General features: G+C 41.9%; 1 protein-coding gene across 50 annotated transcripts in view; it reads left to right on the top strand.

The window, feature by feature from the left end:
• The window catches only part of SLMAP (sarcolemma associated protein), a 307,400-nt gene that overhangs the window by 142,774 nt on the left and 142,487 nt on the right, over positions 1–22,139 (top strand). For 25 of the 50 annotated variants that reach the window (XM_059076191.2, XM_059076203.2, XM_059076207.2 and 22 more), the window contains 3 exons: positions 1,236–1,370; positions 3,456–3,545; positions 4,923–8,150. In XM_059076191.2, the coding sequence (XP_058932174.1) occupies positions 1,236–1,370; positions 3,456–3,539 (219 nt within the window). In that variant the 3' untranslated portion in view covers positions 3,540–3,545; positions 4,923–8,150. Of the gene's footprint in view, positions 1–1,235; positions 1,371–3,455; positions 3,546–4,922; positions 8,151–22,139 lie in introns of those variants that run through there. The other 25 variants (XM_059076197.2, XM_067043827.1, XM_059076192.2 and 22 more) reach the window with 3 other exon arrangements.

Genomic DNA, 22,139 nt, shown 5'->3' with positions numbered 1-22,139 from the left:
GGTGAACTCGCTGCTGACCCTAACCCCCTGCCTCCACCACTTCTGATTAATGTTCTTATACATTTGCATCTGTAATATTTGTCTTTGGAGTGCATAATGATGAGCTCCTGATTAATCACTCCAAGGTGTTTGGATTATTCAGAAGCACCATATAAATGTGTCCTTTATTGAGAAATTTCTAGGGTACAGGCAGAAAGGAACGATAGACTTTCCAGCCTCATGGGCTGTGTTTAGGGAAAAGGAGGAATCTTTCTGGTATGCCAGACCTGTGGTATATTTATTTTGTAATCAGCCCTTGTCTGTCTTTCTTCCTTCTAAAACCTTCAGAAATGGCAGAGTGGGGCAGTGGAGGCCGAGACAAAGGCACAGCCAGCAGCAGAACAGTCTTTGCTCTTTGACTGAGAGCCCAGCTTGCATGTAAGATGCAATATCTAGAAGTGAAACCAGTCTAGCATTCCTGCCTTCTGGGGCGTTTAAAGTAGGGGCAAATCATACTATGTTTTGCATTGATCTCACCTGTGTTCAAGGGCTAGGTAGTCTGTCTGAAAGTCATATTATATACAGTGAACTGTTTTCCAGAGCAGGAAGTGGCATGTTTCACTATGGAAAAATATCAGAAACAGATTTTTTTAAATTATTTTTAATTGATGCTTGTAAGTCTTAAAAAGAGATAGAAATGTCCCAATCATAGTGATTGGTACCTTAGATATATTTCTTTGCTTCATTTGCCTAGAAATTCCTTATCCAGAACACTTTAATACCCAATGATGCTGGGTAAAGGGAGGCCTAATGAGAGTTAATACTTTTTACTTCAAGACTAAAATAGCTTGGCTGACATTATTTACCAGTATATAAACTCAGACTTCCTAACCTTGCCATTTAATTAGGCTATGGAGTTTTTCTTCACTTGCTTTTCTTTTGCTTAGTTTGGAATTTTACTTTTCTCCTCTAATTCTCTTAGTGGAAAAAGTGACCCCTTATATTAGGAACAGATGACACGGTGGTGACTTCTCAGTTTTTTTAACAACAGGGCCACAAAATTCTTACATAGAATCAAGTAAACATTAAAGGCTTCTTATTATTAGTGCAAGTGATTCTTATTCTCCTTATATCAAAAAGACTTGACTGTGGTGTTGCAGGTGACTAAACAGGGTCTGGTATATAAGCCTGACTAGACGCATAACTTCATACCCATTTTAAGTTGAGTCTGCACACTCTTTTTTCTTTGCCTTTAGTATGAAAAGACACAGACTGTACTGTCAGAACTGAAGTTGAAGTTTGAAATGACTGAGCAGGAAAAACAATCAATCACAGATGAGCTCAAACAATGTAAAGACAACCTGAAGCTGCTCCGAGAGAAAGGAAATAATGTAAGTCTTTGCAAACTTAGCTTTGATTGAGAGGCAGGTGAGAGCCCTGAAATTGATTTTTCAGAGGACTTTATTACTGATTTGAGAAACTAAGACCTGTAGTACACGTGAACTAAGCTTTTCATTATGAAATTCCATGATGGAATCATTGGGCTGTCAGATTTTTGAGTAAGAATTTGCCCCTTTCACCTGTACACCTAGAAGAGCCTAAGGACTACCTGGAGGAAGAGCCTTGTTTGCAAAAAAAATAATTTACCTAAGAACTGTCAGCTTTTCCCAAATGAATCTGAACTTCTGTCACTAAGCCTTCATCTGGCTCTTGTTTTTCCCCCTCTGGGAAACAAAGCACTATACCACCAGGGACCCACTGAAGAAAGAGTAATACATGACGATTCCTTAGCATTTGGCTGTATCAAAAAATGGAGACTTAATGATGGTTTTCATTTTGTACTAATAATATTCTCACTAAGGCACATTTCTAAAAAGCTTAGTGTCTCCTGGGCCTCCTATAAATATTAGGAAGTTTTTGGTGAGTTTCTCTAGGGGTGTGTGTGTGTGTGTGTGTGTGAAATTGGAACATTTTGGTATAAATTGAGTTTAATAATATTAATTTGTATTTTATTTGCTAGAGAGGCAGATGGTCTTTTAAAAGATGTTATACTAAATAAATGTTGTGTTATACGTTTTAGTGATCATTGCCTTGTGGGCCCTAATTGATGGATGTTCAGTGTGGTTGATTGTGCTCTGACTTATTCCAAACCCCTGTCATGGCTTGGACACTGCAGTGGGCATGAGCCGCATACTTCCTATGGAGGAAGGCACTCTGCTTAACTTGCAGCACAAGGACAAAAGAGTAATGTTGCATGGCCATCCAGTTACACAGTCACACTCAGAATGCTTATGAGTTGTGTCCAACTGTTCTTTGCTAAAGAAAGTACTAGTTTGTTTTTTTTTAATAAAGACTTGTTGCTTCGGTAGAAGCCTTTCAGAAATTTATGAATTGGGTTTGGAGGCTTTATGATAAGCCAAAATGGATTGCATTTATTTTGAAAATGTCAATTACAGAACTCTTCTGAAGTCAGATCATAATGGTTTGGTTGCTTCTCTCTTTTGTGTTAATTCGTATCTCTCTGATTATGGAATTTCAGTCTGCCTTCTACTAAATTAACCTATGAAGACATCTAGGATAATCAGAATGGATCCCTCTATATGATTTAGAGCCTATTTGAAAGTAACATTGCTATTATTATTTATAGTTATACAAATAATTTACTTTAAGGGTGGATTCCTATTTTTATGACATTAGACTTATGGTAATGAAATATTACTCTGTAATAATACTCATTGTAGTAATTCCCTTCCAATTTGAAAAAATTACTGGGAATTCCCTGACAGTCCAGTGGTTAGGATTCCACACTTCCACTGCAGGGGGCACAGGTTTGATCCCTGGCTGGGGAAGTAATATCCCACATGCTACGTGGTGCAGCCAAAAAAATAATAATAATAAAATTAAATTTAAAATTACTTACATTCTTGTAACATCACTGAAAGCCCTGAGATTCAGCTGCCTGTCTTTATATACTAAATGTTTCTCATATGTTGTGTCAGATCTCTTGCTTGATTTAGAAAAATAAATGCCATGCATCACAGGGCATTTATTTTTAAGCTTGAAAGCAATACTATCTCAAGCAAAAGAGTTTTGGTTTAAAAAAAAAAAAAGGTTTTGATAGAGGGATAAAATAAACCTTAGCCATTTCCAAAGGAGTACATTGTCAAATAATGGTTTCTGAGTATGGAACAAAAATAATGTACTGTCAAGCAGAGCATCAGCTGGTGAGGTATTTTTCATTGCTCTGTCTTAACGTGCTACATTTCATTAGGGAGTTAGGGACACCCACATTGCCTCCAGCTGTTCCTTTTAAACTGGTAGTTTGCCAACTTACATACCACAGTCCATCATTCTGGATTGTATTAGATGTCTTTAAAATGTCTTTCTACCCTCCCTCCCACCCCCTTGGGTTCTAAATCATCTTATCTGATTTTTTTGTAGCATAAAATGATTTTAATATCCCTTCCCTTCTTTAGCCTTCCATATTACAGCCCGTCCCAGCCGTATTCATCGGCCTATTCCTGGCTTTCCTGTTTTGGTGTTTCGGTCCATTGTGGTAGAGAAAGGTACAAGCACTACTGTTGAGTCCTTGTCTGTTTGTTCCCGTCACCTGTTTGTGCCATATTTGTAACATAGTGCATGGCAAAACCACACAGGTATTTTGTTACCTGAAGCAAACCCTTCATTTAGTATGCTATGTATTGTGTCATACAAATGAACTGAACGATCAACTAATCATATAACGTATTGTCTTGTTTCCTTTGTAGTAATGCTAACAATGAATTAATTCCACCCTAACCAGATGTTAATATGCTGCCTTTAACTGAGTCTTTGTCTCTAGCAAACCGGAGTAAACTGTGAATTGCTGCAGCTTAGTACCCCCTTTCCAATTATATGTTTAATCAGCTCTGAATGAGAAATGAAGAGTTTGCCTCTTTGAAGTTTTCAGCGAGCTTTCTTCCCCCTCCTCCCTTCCCTCTTCTTTTCCATGGTGTAGAGTTTTGTTGTTTCAACCCTTTGCCTATATTACACTGTGGCTAAGAAGATGAAAAAGGATGAGAGTAGCATAATGGACCATTGGCTCACAATCTCAACCTCAGTATACATTTACTTGTGAGAGTATCAGCCTGTCCCATGTCTTTCTGAGCCCTGATCTATAACATCACAATATTTCTTTAAAAGCTGGCTTTCTCAATACAACTCAGAACACTAGTGAAAGTAAAGTTTTCAAACAAAGCAAGTTGATATGGTAAAGCCCTCTGATAGTTAACAGAGAACAGCCCATCCATGCTCGCCTTCAACAAGCATACTGGTGAGTAGAGCATATGAGATGATCACGTGGCATTATTACCCTGGACATGGTCTTTACCAAAAGCATCAGAGAAGCAGGGTCCCTAACATCACTTTGCCATCTTGAACCCCTTCTGATTTTGTCTTCTGTGGTTTAAGATTAGAGGATCAAAGCTTAGACCATTTTCTTTCTATCACTTTACCCCACCAGCCCCTTGTATAAAACTATGCCAACATGTGAGTCTGGTTTTTATCAAGAAATAAACATTTTAGGCAGAAACATACTCCAGGCATTTATGGACATCAGTTAGCTGAAATATGTGGATACCGGAGTAAATAAAACAGGCTGAGCTCAAAGGGTTTCTTAGAGAAGTCACTGTTAGGCTTCAAAGAAAATTGAAAACTGCCCAAGAGTTTCCTGCAATGTATTCGGCTTCCACACAATGGTCCTCTAAAACAGTTCCTGCTATTATGGCTCTCCTCATACCTGTACTCCCTCACCTTTTTTTCTTTTTAAAAAATTTATTCTTATGCAAAGATAAGGTTTTTCTCATATTCTGTTAAGTATTCAGGACTCTCTGGAACCAAGGGGTTAATAGGTATGAAAAAAGAAGGGAGAATGTGATTTTGACTCTTGGTTTCTTTCCACACAGAAACCCTGGCCCTGGATGCCCATGTTGGCTGCCCTGGTTGCGGTGACAGCCATCGTGCTGTACGTGCCAGGTCTGGCCAGAGCTTCTCCATGAGAGCGTTTCTTGAGTCCGTACACCGTCCTCCCTCTAGAAGCTGGCACCACACTTATGCTGGGGACAAACAGAACCATTTTCTTCCTTTTTACCTCTTAAAACAGCAGAAGTGCAAGAATACAGCTGTAGGGTCATTGCTTTAAATTATATAAAATGTATCTGTCTATAAAGAGGATATAAAATTGTGACTTTATTCTACTGTAAGCAATAATTTGCTTGCAATTTTTCATGTAATTTTTAAATTAGTATGTTGAAATTCTGAATATTATGGTGGCCTAAAGTAGGCTTCTTGGTACACCAAATTATTTATAACATTAAATTTATGGGTATTTTACTCTGAATTCTAATGGCCAGATAATTCATTTTTTTGATTCGATAACTACCCAAACCAAACAACTGATACATACATGGGAAGAGAGGCCCTGTGTGCTCAGTGCCTATCAGTTTGAATATATACACATATATATATATATTTTTTACATATTTACGCCATTTTTACTTGTTATAAAACCACTGAGCTATTGGGAACAAGACTTAGAGACAACTATTTGCGTGGATTTTTTTTTTTTTTTTTAAGGAGAAATACACTTGGAAAATACTCTGTTCTAGTGATAATTTGGGGAATATGTGCACATTTGTTCAGCCTTAATGTGACTTGACGATGTGGAGGACATCAACTTTGAAAAACTTTCCATGAGAGTGTATTTTCTTGAGCAAACTGAAGTATTTCTGGGAGCAAAAACATAGTAATTATACAGTTTCAGTGCAGTAAACCAAACTGTTGAGTCAATTGGAATGTAATTTATTAAACCTCATGTATTTAAAGAGATATTTTCTTTAAAAGCCAAGTTACTTTCTCATATACAGAATTTTAGGAAGCATGACTTTTTTTTTCCTATCATCTCTTCCTCCAAGCATGTTTAATTGAAGAAAGAATTAATATCTCTTTAGATAAGCTTTTACTGACTTAATTTGGTTAATGATATCTCAAAGCTAATTCATGTTCGAGGTGAGCTGTTGTTACCTACCAACAGATTTCCTGGTTGGGGAGGCAAATGGTTATTTTCTTTTTATTGTTGTTAATTGGGACGTTCTGTTAATGAGAAGCACTATTTCCAAGATGAATAGTGTTCCATGCACAGTAAAACACCTAAACACTGCTTGATGTTACAAATTTAAAACACGGAAGTGAAGGTTTAGCTATGGTTTTTGTGCGGCACCACAGTTACGTCAATGAAGTTTATATAGGTCATAGAATATCCTAAAGTATCACATAGTTAAATTTTTTGGTCAATGAAAACTGGGAGGGAATGGCAGTGAATTGGCTTGAATGTTCTGTGGCAATCCACAGGCCTAGCCAAATATTGAAATAGAAGTTTAGGATATAATTTGCCTTGTGATGTTTGGCAGTCATTGTTTATACTTTAAAGGTTATATTTTAAGCCATTTGGGGTTTGCTGTTGGGAGGATCACTAGATTTATGGAGGAATTAGTCACAAATGACTTGTAGAAAATACTGTCATATAGTTCATTAAATCATTTTCTGTTGCAGGAAGCCACTCCACCACAGAATGCTAATATGCCAGTGGTACCCAGTACCTCCTGTATATAGGTTATTGCAAATATTGTTCTGAAATGCTTAACTTCAGAATTACATTTTTTAAAGTAAATAATTGTTTTAAATCTATTTTGTAAAGATATAAAGTACAATAGAATTTCTGGAGTACAGATTAAACTATTTGCACTAACACACGTGATGTGCATGATTTAATAAAATAACTTTACTCTCCCTATGCATTTTTGAGTTGGATATCATTGAAATTCTTAGTACTGACTCTACTATTGTATTGTTAATAGCCTTTTCATGAAATGACTCTTTATGCAACATAATGTATGTTTGGTGTTCTTCAGGGTTTAAAAGAAAACACTGAGCTGTTTCCTCCAGGTTTTATTAGCCTTTTATTTAACTTACTGCTCTAATTTTTTTCCCTTTTACTATGGTTATTGTTAAAATGTGACTCACTTGCCAGACAAGTCTCTTTAAATGTAAAGTCTGGCATCAATATTTACTTTTTTCAAATTGAATAAATGGGTTTTTGTAGTGAACTGCCAGTTTTTCTTAAGAATATAAATGAGCCTATTCATAAGCAGTACCCCCAGTTTTATTCAGTTTACTTTCAGGTTAAATAAAGAGTAGGATTATTCACTTTTAGTGATAGAGTCATTAAGAAGTTTTAATCCTAGCAGTTAAGAATTGAACAACCCTCTAACACATTTAGAAGTTACATTAAGGTGCTACATGGCTGGGTCAGAAAATGAAAAGAACGTGGTGTTTAAAGCTAAAACATCCGTATTGACACACTGGCTCTGCCTTAGGCAAATCATTTGTCTTCTCTGAGTCTCTACTTCCTCATTTATAAAATGGAGAGAATAATACCTATATTTTTAGCGGTAGTATGAAAATTTTTAAAATAAGGTATGTGAAGTGTCAAGTGGCAAATAAATACTGCAAATATTTAAGTTTTAGGTGAACCAGTACAGCTATTTAAGATGAATTGATTGACTCAACTGTTGAGACTTTGTATGTGAATGAGACAGAACTGCAGTGGAATGACTCCTAAAAAAAGCATCCAGCTCTGTTCGTCCCTTTTATAGTTGTGTCTTTAGGAAGTAATATGCTTAGTATGATAATGAGCCAATTGCTTACAACAGTTTGGAATTCCTGTTGTGACTGCCTTCAAGAGCAATTCTGAGTCACATATGAAAACCAGTCACACTGCTGCATAATCAGAGGCTTTCAACTAAAAATAGGATTGCCTCGCTTGATCTCTCCAATCACCAGACTTGACCCCCAGTGACTTTTGGCTGCTTCCAGTGATTACATCTACTATCAAAAGGATGAAAATCTGTTACCAAAGAGGAAAAAACTGCATACAAGTCAACTGTGTTAAAAATGTGCAGCCTTCCTCGCAAAAAAATCACGTCCGGAAGTTTATTCTGAGGGCATAATTGTGTGTTCAAAATTTTAACTACCAGGACATTTAGTGTAGCATTTTTCTGTAATAGTGATGGGTAAACAACCTAAATATCCAGCAGTGGGTCCTCGGTTAAATAAATTAATATTGCCACCCTACAGATTGCTGTGCTTGCAGAGTATGTGGGAATATATTCATACTATATTAAGAAAGAGGTTACCAGTGTAGAATAACCTTGGTTTTGTAAAGAAAAAAATGTAGACATACAGGATATGTTTATAGCAGGAAGACTCAGAACGATTTTTTATCCAGGCTACACTAGGGCTTCTATCTGTATGATTGAGGGTCAATTCTGTTCCCTTTTTATGATTTCTGATTTATTTTTAATGGTAAATATATGTTGCTTTTGTAAATTAAAAAGCTATTTGGTTTTGCTTTAAATTAGAAACAAGCAGAATTCTAAGTTGCTTTTCGTAATTGAATGAGTACGTTGTCAAAGTACCTACGTTTAAAGGAGTTAATGTTCCTTTGCACTTATGAATTCTGGTGTGTTCATTTAAACATCAGTCTTACAATTTTAAACATGCTTTGTACATACATACGTAGAATCAGAATACTGGAAGACGTCTTAGCAATTCGTTCTCACCATTTTGCCTATCAGGGAGAAAACCCAGAGAATTTTTGACTCAGTCAGAATTACAGCAAGTTATAAAGTTGAGGATGAGGATGATTATTTTTTTGCTACTCTATATTGTGTCTCCAGGCTTTGATGGTTTTACATCCATTCATTTAGCAAATACTTTTTGAGTGTCTGATGTGAGACATTGTGCCAGGTTCTGGCAATATTCAGTTCCTACTGTCATAGAACTTTTGGTGTAGAGGAGAAATACAGGCAAGGAAGCTGGCCAGTCACAGTACAGGATGCTAGAGGAAGACATAGGAACCTGTGGAACCATAGAAAAGGAGTGCATTTCCTCTCACCTTCAACCATCCAACCCAGAGACATCTGGCTGCAGAGCCAAAGGTGAGTTTTCCTTCTAGGTGGTCTGGAGAACAGGACTAGTTTCTCTAGAAGTACCTGAATTTACAAACCACTAACATCTGAGATTGATTTTCCTAGAATTGGAAAACATTTTTAAGGTTTTATGTACTGTCCTGGAGTTTTGCCCTGTAAAATGGTTTGAACTGCACCTTGCAACTAGTGAAGGATTTATATAGAGATATAATTTTCAGGTGTACAGCATTATAATTCAACATCTATGTACACTACAAAGTGATCACCACCACAAGTCTAGGTACCATCCATCACCATACATTTTAACCCCCTTCACCCATTTTGCCCACCCACTAACCGCCTTACCCTCTGGTAACAACTGATCTGTTCTCTGTATCTATGAGTTTGTTTTTGTTTTATTTGTTCATTTGTTTTATTTTTTTAGATTCCACATATGAGTGATATCACACTTTGACTTATTTCACTTAGCATAATACCTTCAAGGTCCATCCATGTTGTTGTAAACGCTGCTCCACATTGTAGCATTCTTTGTTATGGCTGAGTATTATTCCATTGCATATATACACGATATCTTCTTTGTCCATTCATCCATCATTGGACACTTAGGTTGTTTTCATTATCTTGGCTGTTGTAAACAGTGTTGCAGTGAACATAAGGGTGCATATATCTTTTTGAATTAGTGTTTTTGTGTTCTTTGAATAAATACCCAGAAGTGGAATAGCTGGGTCATATGGTAGTTCTAGTCTTAATTTTTTGAAAACACTCCATTACGGTTTTCATAGTGGCTGTACCAATTTTCAGTACTACCAACAGTGTACAAGGGATCCCGTTTACCCGCATCCTCTCCAGCATTTGTTATTTCTTCTTTTCAATAATAGCCATTCGAACAGGTGTGAAGTATCTCGTGGTTTTGATTTGCATTTCCCTAATTAGTAATGTTGAACATCTTTTCATGTTCCTGTTGATCATCTGTGTATCTTCTTTGGAAAAATGTCTGTTCAGATCCTCTGCCCATTTTTTAATCGGATTATTTGGGGGGGGGTTTGTGGAGGATTTTTTTTCTTAAACAGGGGAAAGTGTCTTAGGCCAGGGCATGGATTGGATGGGGCCAATAACTCCTGGCACATGAAGGCAAGTGTTCACCATATCTTGTTGCGTGTGTTTACAGTGCTGCTCATTCAGCAGATTAAGCAGCTATATATTTCTTCCTAAAGATTTCAACCCAGAGTTTATATGATTTGTTACCCTGTTTTACAAGAACAGTGAGATAAAGCCTATGAAAAAGTGAAAAAGACAAGAGCATTGAGAATAAAAGCAAAAGGGACTGGGCGGGGGGGTTGGTGGAGGAGTAAAGGAACTTTTTTTTTGGTATGAGGGCCTCTCACTGTTGTGGTCTCTCCCCTTGCGGAGCACAGGCTCCGGACGCGCAGGCTCAGTGGCCATGGCTCACGGGCCCAGCCGCTCTGCGGCATGTGGGATCTTCCCAGACCGGGACACGAACCCGTGTCCCCTGCATCCGCAGGCGGACTCTCAACCACTGCGCCACCAGGGAAGCCCTAAAGGAATTTTTTCTGGTTATGCTCCCACCTGTCCACAGTTGCTGTTCACTTCATCTTTTCATTTTGACCTCTTGAATTGGCCAGAGTACCTCTAGGTAGCCCAGTTTCATTTAGCAGAGATTCAAACTTCTATGAACTTACATCCTAGAGGGTTTTTTTAATCCTAAATTTTTATGTATTTATTTGTCTGATCTTGTTCCACGTAGAATTTGAAGCAGGCATGTGTGTTTGGACAGCAATTTTTTCCCACTTAAATGTCAGGGATCCATTCCTGCTGTGCTGAGAATGCTTCCTCATGGCAGGCTGTTTATGCAGATGAAAAAACACCAATAAGGAAGGAGCACCAAAGGCACTTGAAAAACCTCAGCCATTTCCACTTCTTGAATCACAGGTTTGAATCACAGGTTGAAGCACTGTAAATTACTTCGCTGTTCCTAAATCTTTTCATAGTTATGCCATTCTGGTTTTGGTTGAAAACTTGTTCTGAGATGATTAGCCTATGCTTATTTAACCTCCCCCCATACCCTCCACCCCATATACTCCATAACTAACTTGCAGAGAGTTAATGTGTTTTGGATATTTTTAACCAGATTTATTTTCCTCAGTGTATATAGAGCTAATCACATTTTCTTCCACAAACGAAATTTGGTAGTTTTAAAGTGGGACGTTCTAATTTAGTACTTCATGTGTGTAGCTAATAAAATCAGACACACAAAAATCCATGAGAAGAGTTTATTTAGTCATGTAACTTTAGACAAAAAAAAAAAAAAAAAGCTTTGTATTTTAAATACTTAAGCCAAAAATTAGGTGATGAATTATATATGTGCTGTGTCCACATAAAGCCCTTGTTATCAGTGAAGATGAGTACATACCGTGATAGTACCTGGAGTAAATAGAACCTTTGACCCTCTTAAATCATCTGTCTTTGAATACTTTTTCTGGTCTCATTTTATAGCAAAGTCCTCAAAATTTGTCTTAGTTATCCATTTCTATATAACAATTTATCCCCAAATTTATCAGCTTAAAATAGCAAGCATTTATTATCTCACACAGTTTCTGAGGATCCAAGAGCAGCTTAGCTGGGTGGATCTAGACCATGATCTCTCTTGAAGTTGTAGTCAAGCTGTTGGCTGGGGCTAGAGGATGCATTTCTGAGCTCATTCGGATGGTTGCTAGCTTAAGGCTTCATTCAGTTCCTCAGCAAGGTGGCCTCTCCATAGGGCCGCTTCGAACAGCAGCCGGCTTCCCCCAGAGCAAAGGATTGAAGAGAGAAGAGCACAAAGGATGGAAGTCTTGGAATCTCTGAAGGAATGTACCATCACTCTGCCACATTCTGTTACACAGATTAACCCAGGTACAATTTGGCAGAGTTATCAAGGGCATGGATACCAAGAGGCAGCAGGGATTGTTGGGAGCCAGTTTGGAGACTGGTTTCTCACCTAATTTCCCATTGGGAAACTTCTGAATTGTTGGAAGACTTGATTTTATAAAATGTATCAAAGGAAACAAATTAAAGAGACTTCTGTGAGGATTACATTCTTCCCTTGTATGATTGATGTATGACAAACAAGTTGTAGAAATTCCAAAACAAGAGAGTACTTGGGAAATTCATTTCTTTGGATGACAAATAATCAAGCTTGTGCTTCCTCAAGATAACTGTTATACCTACAATTTAAATTTAGAAGTTTTTATCAAGAGTTCCCAAAGTATGGGCTTCCCTGGTGGCGCAGTGGTTGAGAGTCCACCTGCCGATGCAGGGGACACGGGTTCGTGCCCCGGTCCGGGAAGATCCCACATGCTGCTGAGCGGCTGGGCCCGTGAGCCATGGCCGCTGAGCCTGGGCGTCCGGAGCCTGTGCTCCGCAATGGGAGAGGCCACAACAGTGAGAGGCCCGCAAAAAAAAAAAAAAAAAAAAGAGTTCCCAAAGTAGATTGTTCTCTTAAAACTATGCCCTAAAAAAAAAAAAAAACAAACAAAAAAAACAACTATGCCCTTTATCTTCCACCACTGTATGAAAAGCTACAGGGACAGTTTTTACTGGACACTCTGGACCTCTCTTCACAGCTTACCCCTCTTTCCCTGGGCTATAGATTATAATCGCTACTTCCTTCTCTGTCTTCCCCACTAGACTATAAACTCCCTGAGGGCTGCAGCTGGGGCTTTACTTGCTTTGGTATAGCTAGATCCTAGTATAGTGTACAGCATATATTAGGTACTCAATAAAAAGTTTTCAGATATAGGAAGTCAAATCCAAGTCTGAAGATGGACTTGAATCGCTGCTTTCTGGTTGTTAGTGGCAGCCACTGGTAGATCGTATGATGGTGCTCCCGCTGGTCTGGAATAAAACCAATGAATGGCAGCGAACATTCTATTACCATGAATGTAAATTTTGGAGGACCTTGTTTTGTACAGACTTTAAGCCTTATTTAAGGTATACACTTAAACAACACAGTGAGAAGAGCTGCCCCTAGTTTTTACCAATTACCAAGTAGAAAGGTATTGAATAAGCATTTATTTATGCCCTACCTGTTTCAGTAAGGTTTATGGTGATCTACACAGATACCTAGAGCATGGAATAGCACGCTTAAAATGAGCAGGGGAAGAGGAAAGAAGACAGTAAGACAAGAGTGAGGATATAAAATTGAGCCGAGACTGAGAGGGAAAAAGATTACTTCATGCCACCCAGCACATGTGGCTCTAAGCTTTCTAATAACCAAACCAAAAATCCTGGTCAGTGTCCATAATATTAATAATAAATTATTTCGAAGTGTGAAAAGTAAATAGGAAGTTCCCTCAGGACTTTTTAAAAAAATGCATACTGGGCTTCCCTGGTGGCGTATTCGTTGAAAATCCGCCTGCCAATGCAGGGGACATGGGTTCGAGCCCTGGTCTGGGAAGATCCCACATGCCGCGGAGCAACTAAGCCCATGTGCCACAATTACAGAGCCTGCGCTCTACAGCCCGCAAGACAACTACTGAAGTCCGCGCGCCTAGAGCCCGTGCTCCACAGGAGGAGAAGCCACCACAATGAGAAGCCCGCACACCTCAGCGAAGAATATAGACCCTGCTCGCCGCAACTAAAAAGAAAGCGTGGGCTTCCCTGGTGGCACAGTGGTTGAGAGTCCGACTGCCGATAAAGGGGACACGGGTTCATGCCCCGGTCCGGGAAGATCCCACATGCCGTGAAGCGGTTGGGCCCGTGAGCTATGGCCACTGAGCCTGCTCTTCCGGAGCCTGTACTCCGCAACGGGAGAAGCCACAACAATGAGAGGCCTGCGTACCGCAAAAAATAAAAAACACATGCTGTGTTCCACTCAGTTTTGCTGTGAACCTAAAATTGCCCTAAAAAAATTGTTTTTTAATGCATTCTATATGATATAGGGAGTCCTGCGTGTCTTTTCAAAAGTATTCAAAGTAGATGAAAAAGTTTAATATCATTTGTCAAAACTGGGAAGGGTAGGGCTTCCCTGGTGGCTCAGTGGTTAAGAATCCGCCTGACAATGCAGCGGACACGGGTTCGAGCCCTGGTCTGGGAAGATCCCACATGCCACGGAGCAGCTAAGCCCGTGTGCCACAGCTACTGAGCCTGCGTTCAGAGCCCACGAGCCACAACTTCTGAAGCCTGAACGCCTAAAGCCAATACTCCACAACAAGAGAAGCCACCACAATGAGAAACCCACGCACTGCAAGGAAGAGTATCTCCTGCTCGCCACACCAGAGAAAGGCCGACGCGCAGCAGTGAAGACCCAACGCAGCCAAAAATTAATTAATTTTTTTAAAAAGCACGTGTGGCAGAGTTTAAGACTTGTTCATGTGGAATGACAGGTACATGGGTGTTTCATATATTGTCTTCCATGCCTTGTATTTGAAGAAAAGAGTTCTGATTAAATGGATCATCCCTATAAGAGTGGCATATTTTACCTATGCGAACTCCACTGTGACCAGTGTTGACTCTGGTTGGACAGGTGTCAGTTGAGTAACCAAAAATCACCAGTTGAGTAACCAAAAATCACTATCTTTATGTTGCTTTGTATTGTGCCTTTTTTTTAAATAGATGTTTTAAATTCATTAACACCATATTTTGAAATGCGGTCATTCTTGTGGACAAAGGAACATGTTACACACAGGCTTTCAGCAGCTGAGCCTCAGGCAGGCTGACAATATTCCTGATAATTGCAGCTTTGGCAGGAGTTGCTGTGAAAGTGAGAAGGAATTCCTAATCAAGCAAGTTCTTTTGTGTCATCAGCTAAGGAGCTCACTGAGTCAAGCAAGTTGCTCTTGGCCTCCTAGCCTCCCAGAATTCTCTGCTCCTAGCCTTCCCTAGAGCAGCAGCCTCCTAGCTTTGTGGAGGTATTGGCTAGAGCAGTTCCTATATGGAGCTGGTGAACAGCAGTCTTTTTTTAAAATTCTTGGCTGGGTTGGGTCTTTGTTGCTGCATGCGGGCTTTTTCTCTAGTTGCGGCTAGCTGGGGCTATGCTTTGTTCCAGTGCTCAGGCTTCTCATTGCAGTGGCTTCTCTTGTTGCGGGCTCTAGGCATGCGGGCTTCAGTAGTTGTGGCTCGCGGGCTCTAGAGCGCAGGCTCAGTAGTTGTGGCACATGGGCTTAGTTGCTCCACGGCATATGGGATCTTCCCAGACCAGAGATCGAGCCTGTGTCCCCCGCCTTGGCAGGCAGATTCTTATCCACTGCTCCACCAGGGAAACCCGACCAGCAGTCTTAACGTAGTCTCTCCTAGTACGTCTGTCCAGTGACAGTGGACCAAACTGGATGTTCTAGGGACTTCCCTGGTGGCGCAGTGGTTAAGACGCCACACTCCCAATGCAGGGGGCCTGGGTTCGATCCCTGGTCAGGGAACTAGATCCCACATGCATGCCACAACTAAGAGTTCGTATGCCACAACTAAGGAGCTGGTGAGCTGCAACTAAGGAGCCCGCCAGCTGCAACTAAGACCTGGCACAACCAAATAAATAAAATATTAAAAAACAGAACACAAAAAAAAAAAAACAAACTGGGTGTTACAGTCTGCAGAGACGGATTGACTAGAAAGCAGCGGAGGCCACCTGCCGCTTGACTCCAGCTGATTATGTGCCATGCAGGACTGTTGTCAACATCTTCTGAATTTTCAAGAGGAACTGGTAACTGGACTTCATGTTCACTTTCCAGATGGGAGGGGAGAATGCACTGTGTGAAGCAAACAAAACATGTCTGCAGGCTCTTTTTGGCCAGTGTGACTGACTAGCTGGCAACCTCTGTTCTAATCGAGCCTAGATTTGTAAAGCATCAGAAATGCCTTATGCCAGGGTTGGACTTAGAACAATAAAATGTTACAGAAATTTGGAACTAGACATAGGGTTGCCAACTTTTTTATTTTGCCAAGCAATAACATTTTAAATTTTTATTAACAAAACAAGCCACAGCTACTATTTACTTTCACTCTAAAAAATAGGATGCACATAATAGTGTTACACAATTCCTTATGAAACGCTGGAAGCCAGATTTGTTTTGGAATTGAAAGTTTTTACATTTTGAAAGGTAATGTGGGGATTTCCCTGGTGGTACAGTGGTTAAGACTCTGTGCTCCCAGTGCAGGGGGCCTGGGTTCAATCCCTTGTCAGAGAACTAGATCCCACATGCATGCCACAACTAAGACCCAACGCAATAAAATAAATAAAATAATTTTTTTAAAAAAGAAAGGTAATGTGGTACATATAATACTTCATAATATGTAAAATTTCTGCAGTGAACCATATGAATATTCAACTAAGTGGAATAAGTAAAAGCTATAAATAACCATGTGTCAGTTCAGGACAGGATTATCTGCCAGGTAAGTTTTGGTGCCAAACCAAAGACTTGGTTTTTAGAGCTTTTCGGACTCTGGGACCTGTATCACAAAAGGAACAGTCCTTTCAATGGACTAACTTTATGAAGCCCTCGGCATGCTGCCCGTATTTTTCTCAGGTTCCCCTAGACCACTGGAGACTGCCCTGAGGGTTGGACATTTGGGAGATTCTGCTGTGGGCCGAAACAAATCTTTATACACTAGCCTACTTTCACTTGGCTCCCTTTTGCAACAGGGAGTACACGACCACATGTGGCAGCATTTCATAACAGAAAGTGTCCCTTGCCATCAGAGTCCTAAGTCCTTGTTTCTCCTAACTGCACTGATCCTAGTTCTGATCTCCTTGCCACCTAGAACTCACCTCCTCCTTTCAAGACTTCTCTTCTGCTAAGGAATGCACCTGCCCAGGCTGGCCTAAGGCCCAGTGAGCTGTCTCCCTCAGCTGTTCGTGCCATGTGACAAGGCCGAGTGCAGCAGTGCTTTGTCGGGATTTTCAAAAATGGCTCCCAGAAGGATCAGCACTGCAAAGAGTGTGGTAGGATTGGTCAGTTCAAAATAGCTTCCCCCATGCCTCCTGCGGAAGCATTAAATGTTTGAACCACTGAGTCATACCGATGCCTCTCCTTTCAGAATCAAATGACTTCTCCAGGGAGCAGCTTGAGAAATTTGCAGGGGGCAAGGCTCAGACAGGCCTTGAAGGGCAGGAAAGATTTGAACTTATTGGGGATATTAGAGGAAGGCATTGCAGGGGGAAGGTAGGAAAGTGGCAGGTGTGTGAGTGGTTTCACACACACTGGAGCTAGCCCTGGAGGAAAAGCCGGGTTTGGAGGGACACCAGGAAGAGGGGATTTAAGGTGGCAGAAATGGTTGAGACAGAGGGAGCTGGGTGTGCAAAGGCTGCCCCATTGCAGGGGAGGATTCACACTTTGGGTTGTGCAGAATCAGCAGGCTGGCTTCAGCAGAAAGGGAAGTAATCATGAGGCCTCATTCAATGCAGAGAATTTCTCTCTCTGTCTCTCCCAGTGTCCTTCAAAAATACCCCAAGCAGCCTCTGCCCCTGGAGGACTTCTTCTGTGACCTTCCTCCTCCCCAAGCACTTTCCACCCCAGGGGTCACCTGTGTGTAGCTTCAACCCCCCATTAAACTGTGAGCTCCTAATGGCAGGGCTGTGCCTCACTCACCTTTGCCACCCTCCAGCACCATCACACTCTGCCCTGTGAGTTTTCAGATTTTCTCCATGTTGACCCCACCCTGGCCTCCCTGTGAGGAGGTACCAAGTTTCCCCCTTCCGTCTCCTACAGTCCCTTCCAAAGATTCCAATCTCAGGCTCCGGGCATTTATTGCATTTTTATGATCAAAGCTCTTGTCCAAGCAGGATGTTTCCCATACCAGGAAGCTTACGAGGGTCCAGTGTGACCAATGGGAAGAGGAATGAGATGATTACAGTTTTCTCCATTTCCTGGGTGAGTTTAGCACAAGGAAAGGAATTGGACCCTTAGTTCAGCTTCTCCAAATACTGAGCTGAACGCGTTAGTTAATTCAGAACACATATCCTTTTTCTTTGTAACTTTTTATTCTGATGTGATTTCAAACTCATAGAAACATTGCAAGAATATAGCACAAGGAGCTCAACGTTTACCGTTCAGCCAGATTCACTGACTGTTTACACTTTGCCCCATTTGCTTTATCACTGTCTGTGTATTTGTACACCAGCACACACTTCTTCCTTCAACTGTTTGAGAATGTCAACTCTTGCATCGTGTTCCTTTTCCTTAGTTTGTATTTCCTAAGAACAGGACATGCTCTTAGCTTTTTACTGTTTTTACCGGAAGTGCTGGTTTCTTGACCCTACCGTGGTGCTCACTGACTATTGGAGGATTTAGTCACAGAGTTGGCACAGCATCCTTTTCCTCCTGACCGGATCCTGTAGGTACAGAAACCCACACCAAGGTGGGGAACTGGGTTGTCTTGGAAAAGTTGACCTGCTGGTTCTGGGTGAAAAGTGCAAGCCTTGTCACAGCTTCAAAGCCAAGCACAACTTGGGGAAGGTGGCATAGATTTAAGCTGGTATCAGAGCTTGAAGCATTTTTACTGTCTATGTGGTGCCAGAATCCAAAAGGAAAAGAAGTTGCACAGTTGCACTTGTAGAGTAATTTCTCTTCCATCTTAGCACTTGCTGCTTCTGGTAATAGTTGCAATCCTCACAGCTGACCTGAAAGGTGTCTTTCTGCCACCATCATCTGTGCAGGGGTCCTTAGATCCCTCCTGCTCTTAATCAGGTTCCCAGAGATTCTGGAATTCAGAGGCTCCCAGAAGGGCAGTGGGTAACCTTCCTCTTTAGGGTCCCACCTTTGTGGTCAGGCCTGGTGGATGGATGGACAAGCAGATCAACTTTTTTTCTCTCATTATAAAATTAATACCTGGACTTCCCTGGTGGTGCAGTGGTTAAGAATCCACCTGCCAATGCAGGGGACATGGGTTCGAGCCCTGGTCCGGGAAGATCCCACATGCCACAGAGCGACTAAGCCCGTGTGCCATAACTACTTAGCCTGCGCTCTAGAGCCCGCGAGCCACAACTGCTGAGCCTGCGTGCCACAACTACTAAAACTCACGTGCTTAGAGCCCATGCTCTGCAACAAGAGAAGCCACCGCAGTGAGAAGCCCACGCACCAAAATGAAGAGTAGTCCCCACTCACTGCAACTACAGAAAGCCCACACGCAGCCAAAAATATAAATAAATAAATAAATTTAAAAATAAAATTAATACCTGCTTACTGAGGAAAACAAATTTAGAAAAATATGAAGAAGGGATACAGATCAACTGTAAGCCTACTATAGTTCTGGTGTTTATCTTTTCAGACTCTTGGTGCATCAGGAATGAGTATCGTGTTGCTAGGAACCCACACTCTGGGGTCGTCAGAACTAGATACAGTTCTGGCTCTGCCATTATTACCTGGGTAAGGAAACCAACCTTTGAGGTACAGTTTTCTCATCTATAAAATGGGGTAATAATAGTACTTGGTTAAATAAGCTAATGCATGGCAAAGGCTTAGTCCAATGCCTGGCATAAAGCAATTGCCAAGAAATATCAGTTCTAGGCAATGAAAAATAACTCATGTCAGACCATGGTGGTTTGTTCATTTCAACAAATATTTTTTGAGCGCCAATTGCATGCTAGGCATACTGCCAAGCACTAGCAAGTTAACCAAACAAAATCCTTATCTTCATGAAACTTAGATTCTAGTGGAGAGAGAGAAAGAACAAACTTGTATATGTGATAAAATGTGTCGTGATCTGATGAACGATCTGCAGGAAAATTCAGCATGATACGGCGATAGGAACACCATCAGCAGGCTGCTATTCAAAGTGGTCAGGGAATTCTCTGGTGGTCCCGTGGTTAGGACTCCGCACATTGGGGAACTAAGATCCCACAAGCCGAGCGGCACAGCCAAAGAAAAAAGTTGTCAAAGAAGCCCTCTTTGAAAAAGTGATGTTTGAGCAGAAGTCTGAAGGAAATGAGAGAGCTGCCTGAATATCTAGAGGAAAGAACATAATCTGGCAGCCAGAGCAGCTTGTGCAAGAGCCCTGAGGCAGGAGCATGCTTGTCATGTTTGAGTGCAAGCAAGGCCAGTGTGGAAGGGAAGTCAGACAGGTAGTGGGGACCCAAGCCCTATGGGCCACTGAAAGGATTGTAACTATTTCTCTGACTGAGATGAGGACCCCGGGGAGGGTTGAGGAAGAGGAGTGATGTAATCTGGCCCTCATTAGATCTCAGTACTTGTGTGTCACTTTTATTTTTTCACTTTAGTGAAAAGCTGTACACTTCAGTGAAAGCCGGACTCTGTCAACCAGTGACCCCTACCCTGTGGACCCCACCCTCCCTGCAGCATCACTCAGTCCACAGCCTGCCTCACATGACGCTCCCCCCACACCCAGACGTCCCCCCACACCCCAGATCTGGGCAGGAGTTACATCCGGAGACCTACCCAGGTGCTTCCAGGCTAGGCCATACCCCCAGCCTTACTGTAAGCCTCTTACTAGCTGGAACAACCAGTGGCCAGCATCGACTGAGGTCTTGCCATGAGCCAGGCCCTCACCTAGGAGCTTGTTCAGTCCTCACAGCCATCCTGCCGGGCAGCCACTCTCATCCGCCCTCACGCAGCTGGCATCACGACCCATTAACCCACACAAGGTCTTGAAACCAGCAGGCGAGGAAGCCGGGACCCCAGCCCAGCCTGCCCAACTTGCAGGGATGGGGACAGTCATGGACAAGGTAGTGTACCTGCAGTGCCACCCAGACAGCAAGCGAGAAGGCTGAAGGAATTGATGCTCTTTGTCCCTTCCCAAGCTCTTGCTCTGTTGAGAAGAGGCCTGAGAAAGCATTTTGCAAGTTTGTGTAAAGCATGACGTAAACATGAGGGCAGTTATGAAGATGATTGTTGTTTGAAATCCCAGGGTCTAGTTTGGCTCCCAATTTTTCTGATAGCTGCCTCGTCCCAGAAGTTGGCAATGTCAACCCCAAACACCTGAACTCCCCCAAATCTCAGCATATTCCCCAGCTTCTCCTTTGCTTTGCTTGAAACAAAGCAGGGCTTTTATAAGGCAGGTGGGAGTGTGGGGCGGGGGAGTGTGGTGGCCTTGCTTTGGGGAGCACGCTTTCACCTCCTTCCAGTTCATTGTTTTCATAGAAAATTCCAGACGCCCAGGGCAGGCAAACAGAAGTCTCATTCATAACCAGCGGGCCCCCAGGCTGCTATGTTTCCCGGCCTCCTTCCTCTTGCCTCTCATTTCAGTCTTCTGTTGAAGTTGTGATCCACAGAGGGCCATGCAGGTAGACTCGGGCCGAGCAGATTTTGCATGTAGCTGATGGGGGCAGAAGGCATCATCCCCTTGGAGGCCTTGTGACATGGTAGAAAAAGACCCAGATTTGCTTTTGCCAATGGACTAGAGCGGATTCCAGGCGGGTTCTGCCAATCACTAGTGAAATGACCTTGGACAAGTCGCCTTCCCCTCCTCCTTGGAAAAACGTGCTTCTCAGACTCTTTCACACTCCAGTGCTCCTGACAACCGCTACCTGTTCATGAACGCTGATGCCATGTACCTCCTTTCCCGTTTGGTTAACTTGGCACAGAGCTGCGTGTGAGGGCTCCTGGTGGTTCTGCAAAATCATATCATGGGTTAAAAAGCCTGTCCTTGCATAAGACACACATTTCTGATTTCCCACCGCTTTCTCTCTTTCCAGACCAGACCCTGCACCTCCCTGTTTTAGTCACTTGCAACTGGTAAAACTACAAACTGCACTGCACGTACATTTTTTAAAAGGCTTAAGTCATGGACTCCCTCAGCGCCACACCTTCTGTTGGGCACAGGGCACTGCGCTCCAGACAGGGCTGGGCAGCAGGGGAGGCGCCAGCCCCATGGGGTGGGGCTTGGGAAGGTGTCTGATCACAAAATCCACATATGTAATGTGTTGCTCTCTTTAGGTAAGCATGAATTTGCCTCTGGTGCACTGGAGGAGCTGTGGGTGACTGGTCTGCAGAGATTTGCTGGGCGATTAAAGAGAACAAAAACAGAAACGTGCACTTCCACACAAAGTGGGCTGTCTTCAGGCTGGCGGTGGTCTCTGGGGAATGGAATTTGGGGAACCTTTATTATGTATACTTCTGTGGTCTGAACTTTATACAATGAACATGTATCAATTTTAGACCACGTTTCATAAGTCTAAGATGCCATTGC

The sequence above is a fragment of the Kogia breviceps genome, chromosome 10, assembly GCF_026419965.1.
Source record: "Kogia breviceps isolate mKogBre1 chromosome 10, mKogBre1 haplotype 1, whole genome shotgun sequence".
NCBI lineage: Eukaryota > Metazoa > Chordata > Mammalia > Artiodactyla > Physeteridae > Kogia > Kogia breviceps.
The sequence above is the reverse complement of the archived record's forward strand: the minus strand, read 5'-3'. Positions and strand labels throughout refer to the sequence as shown.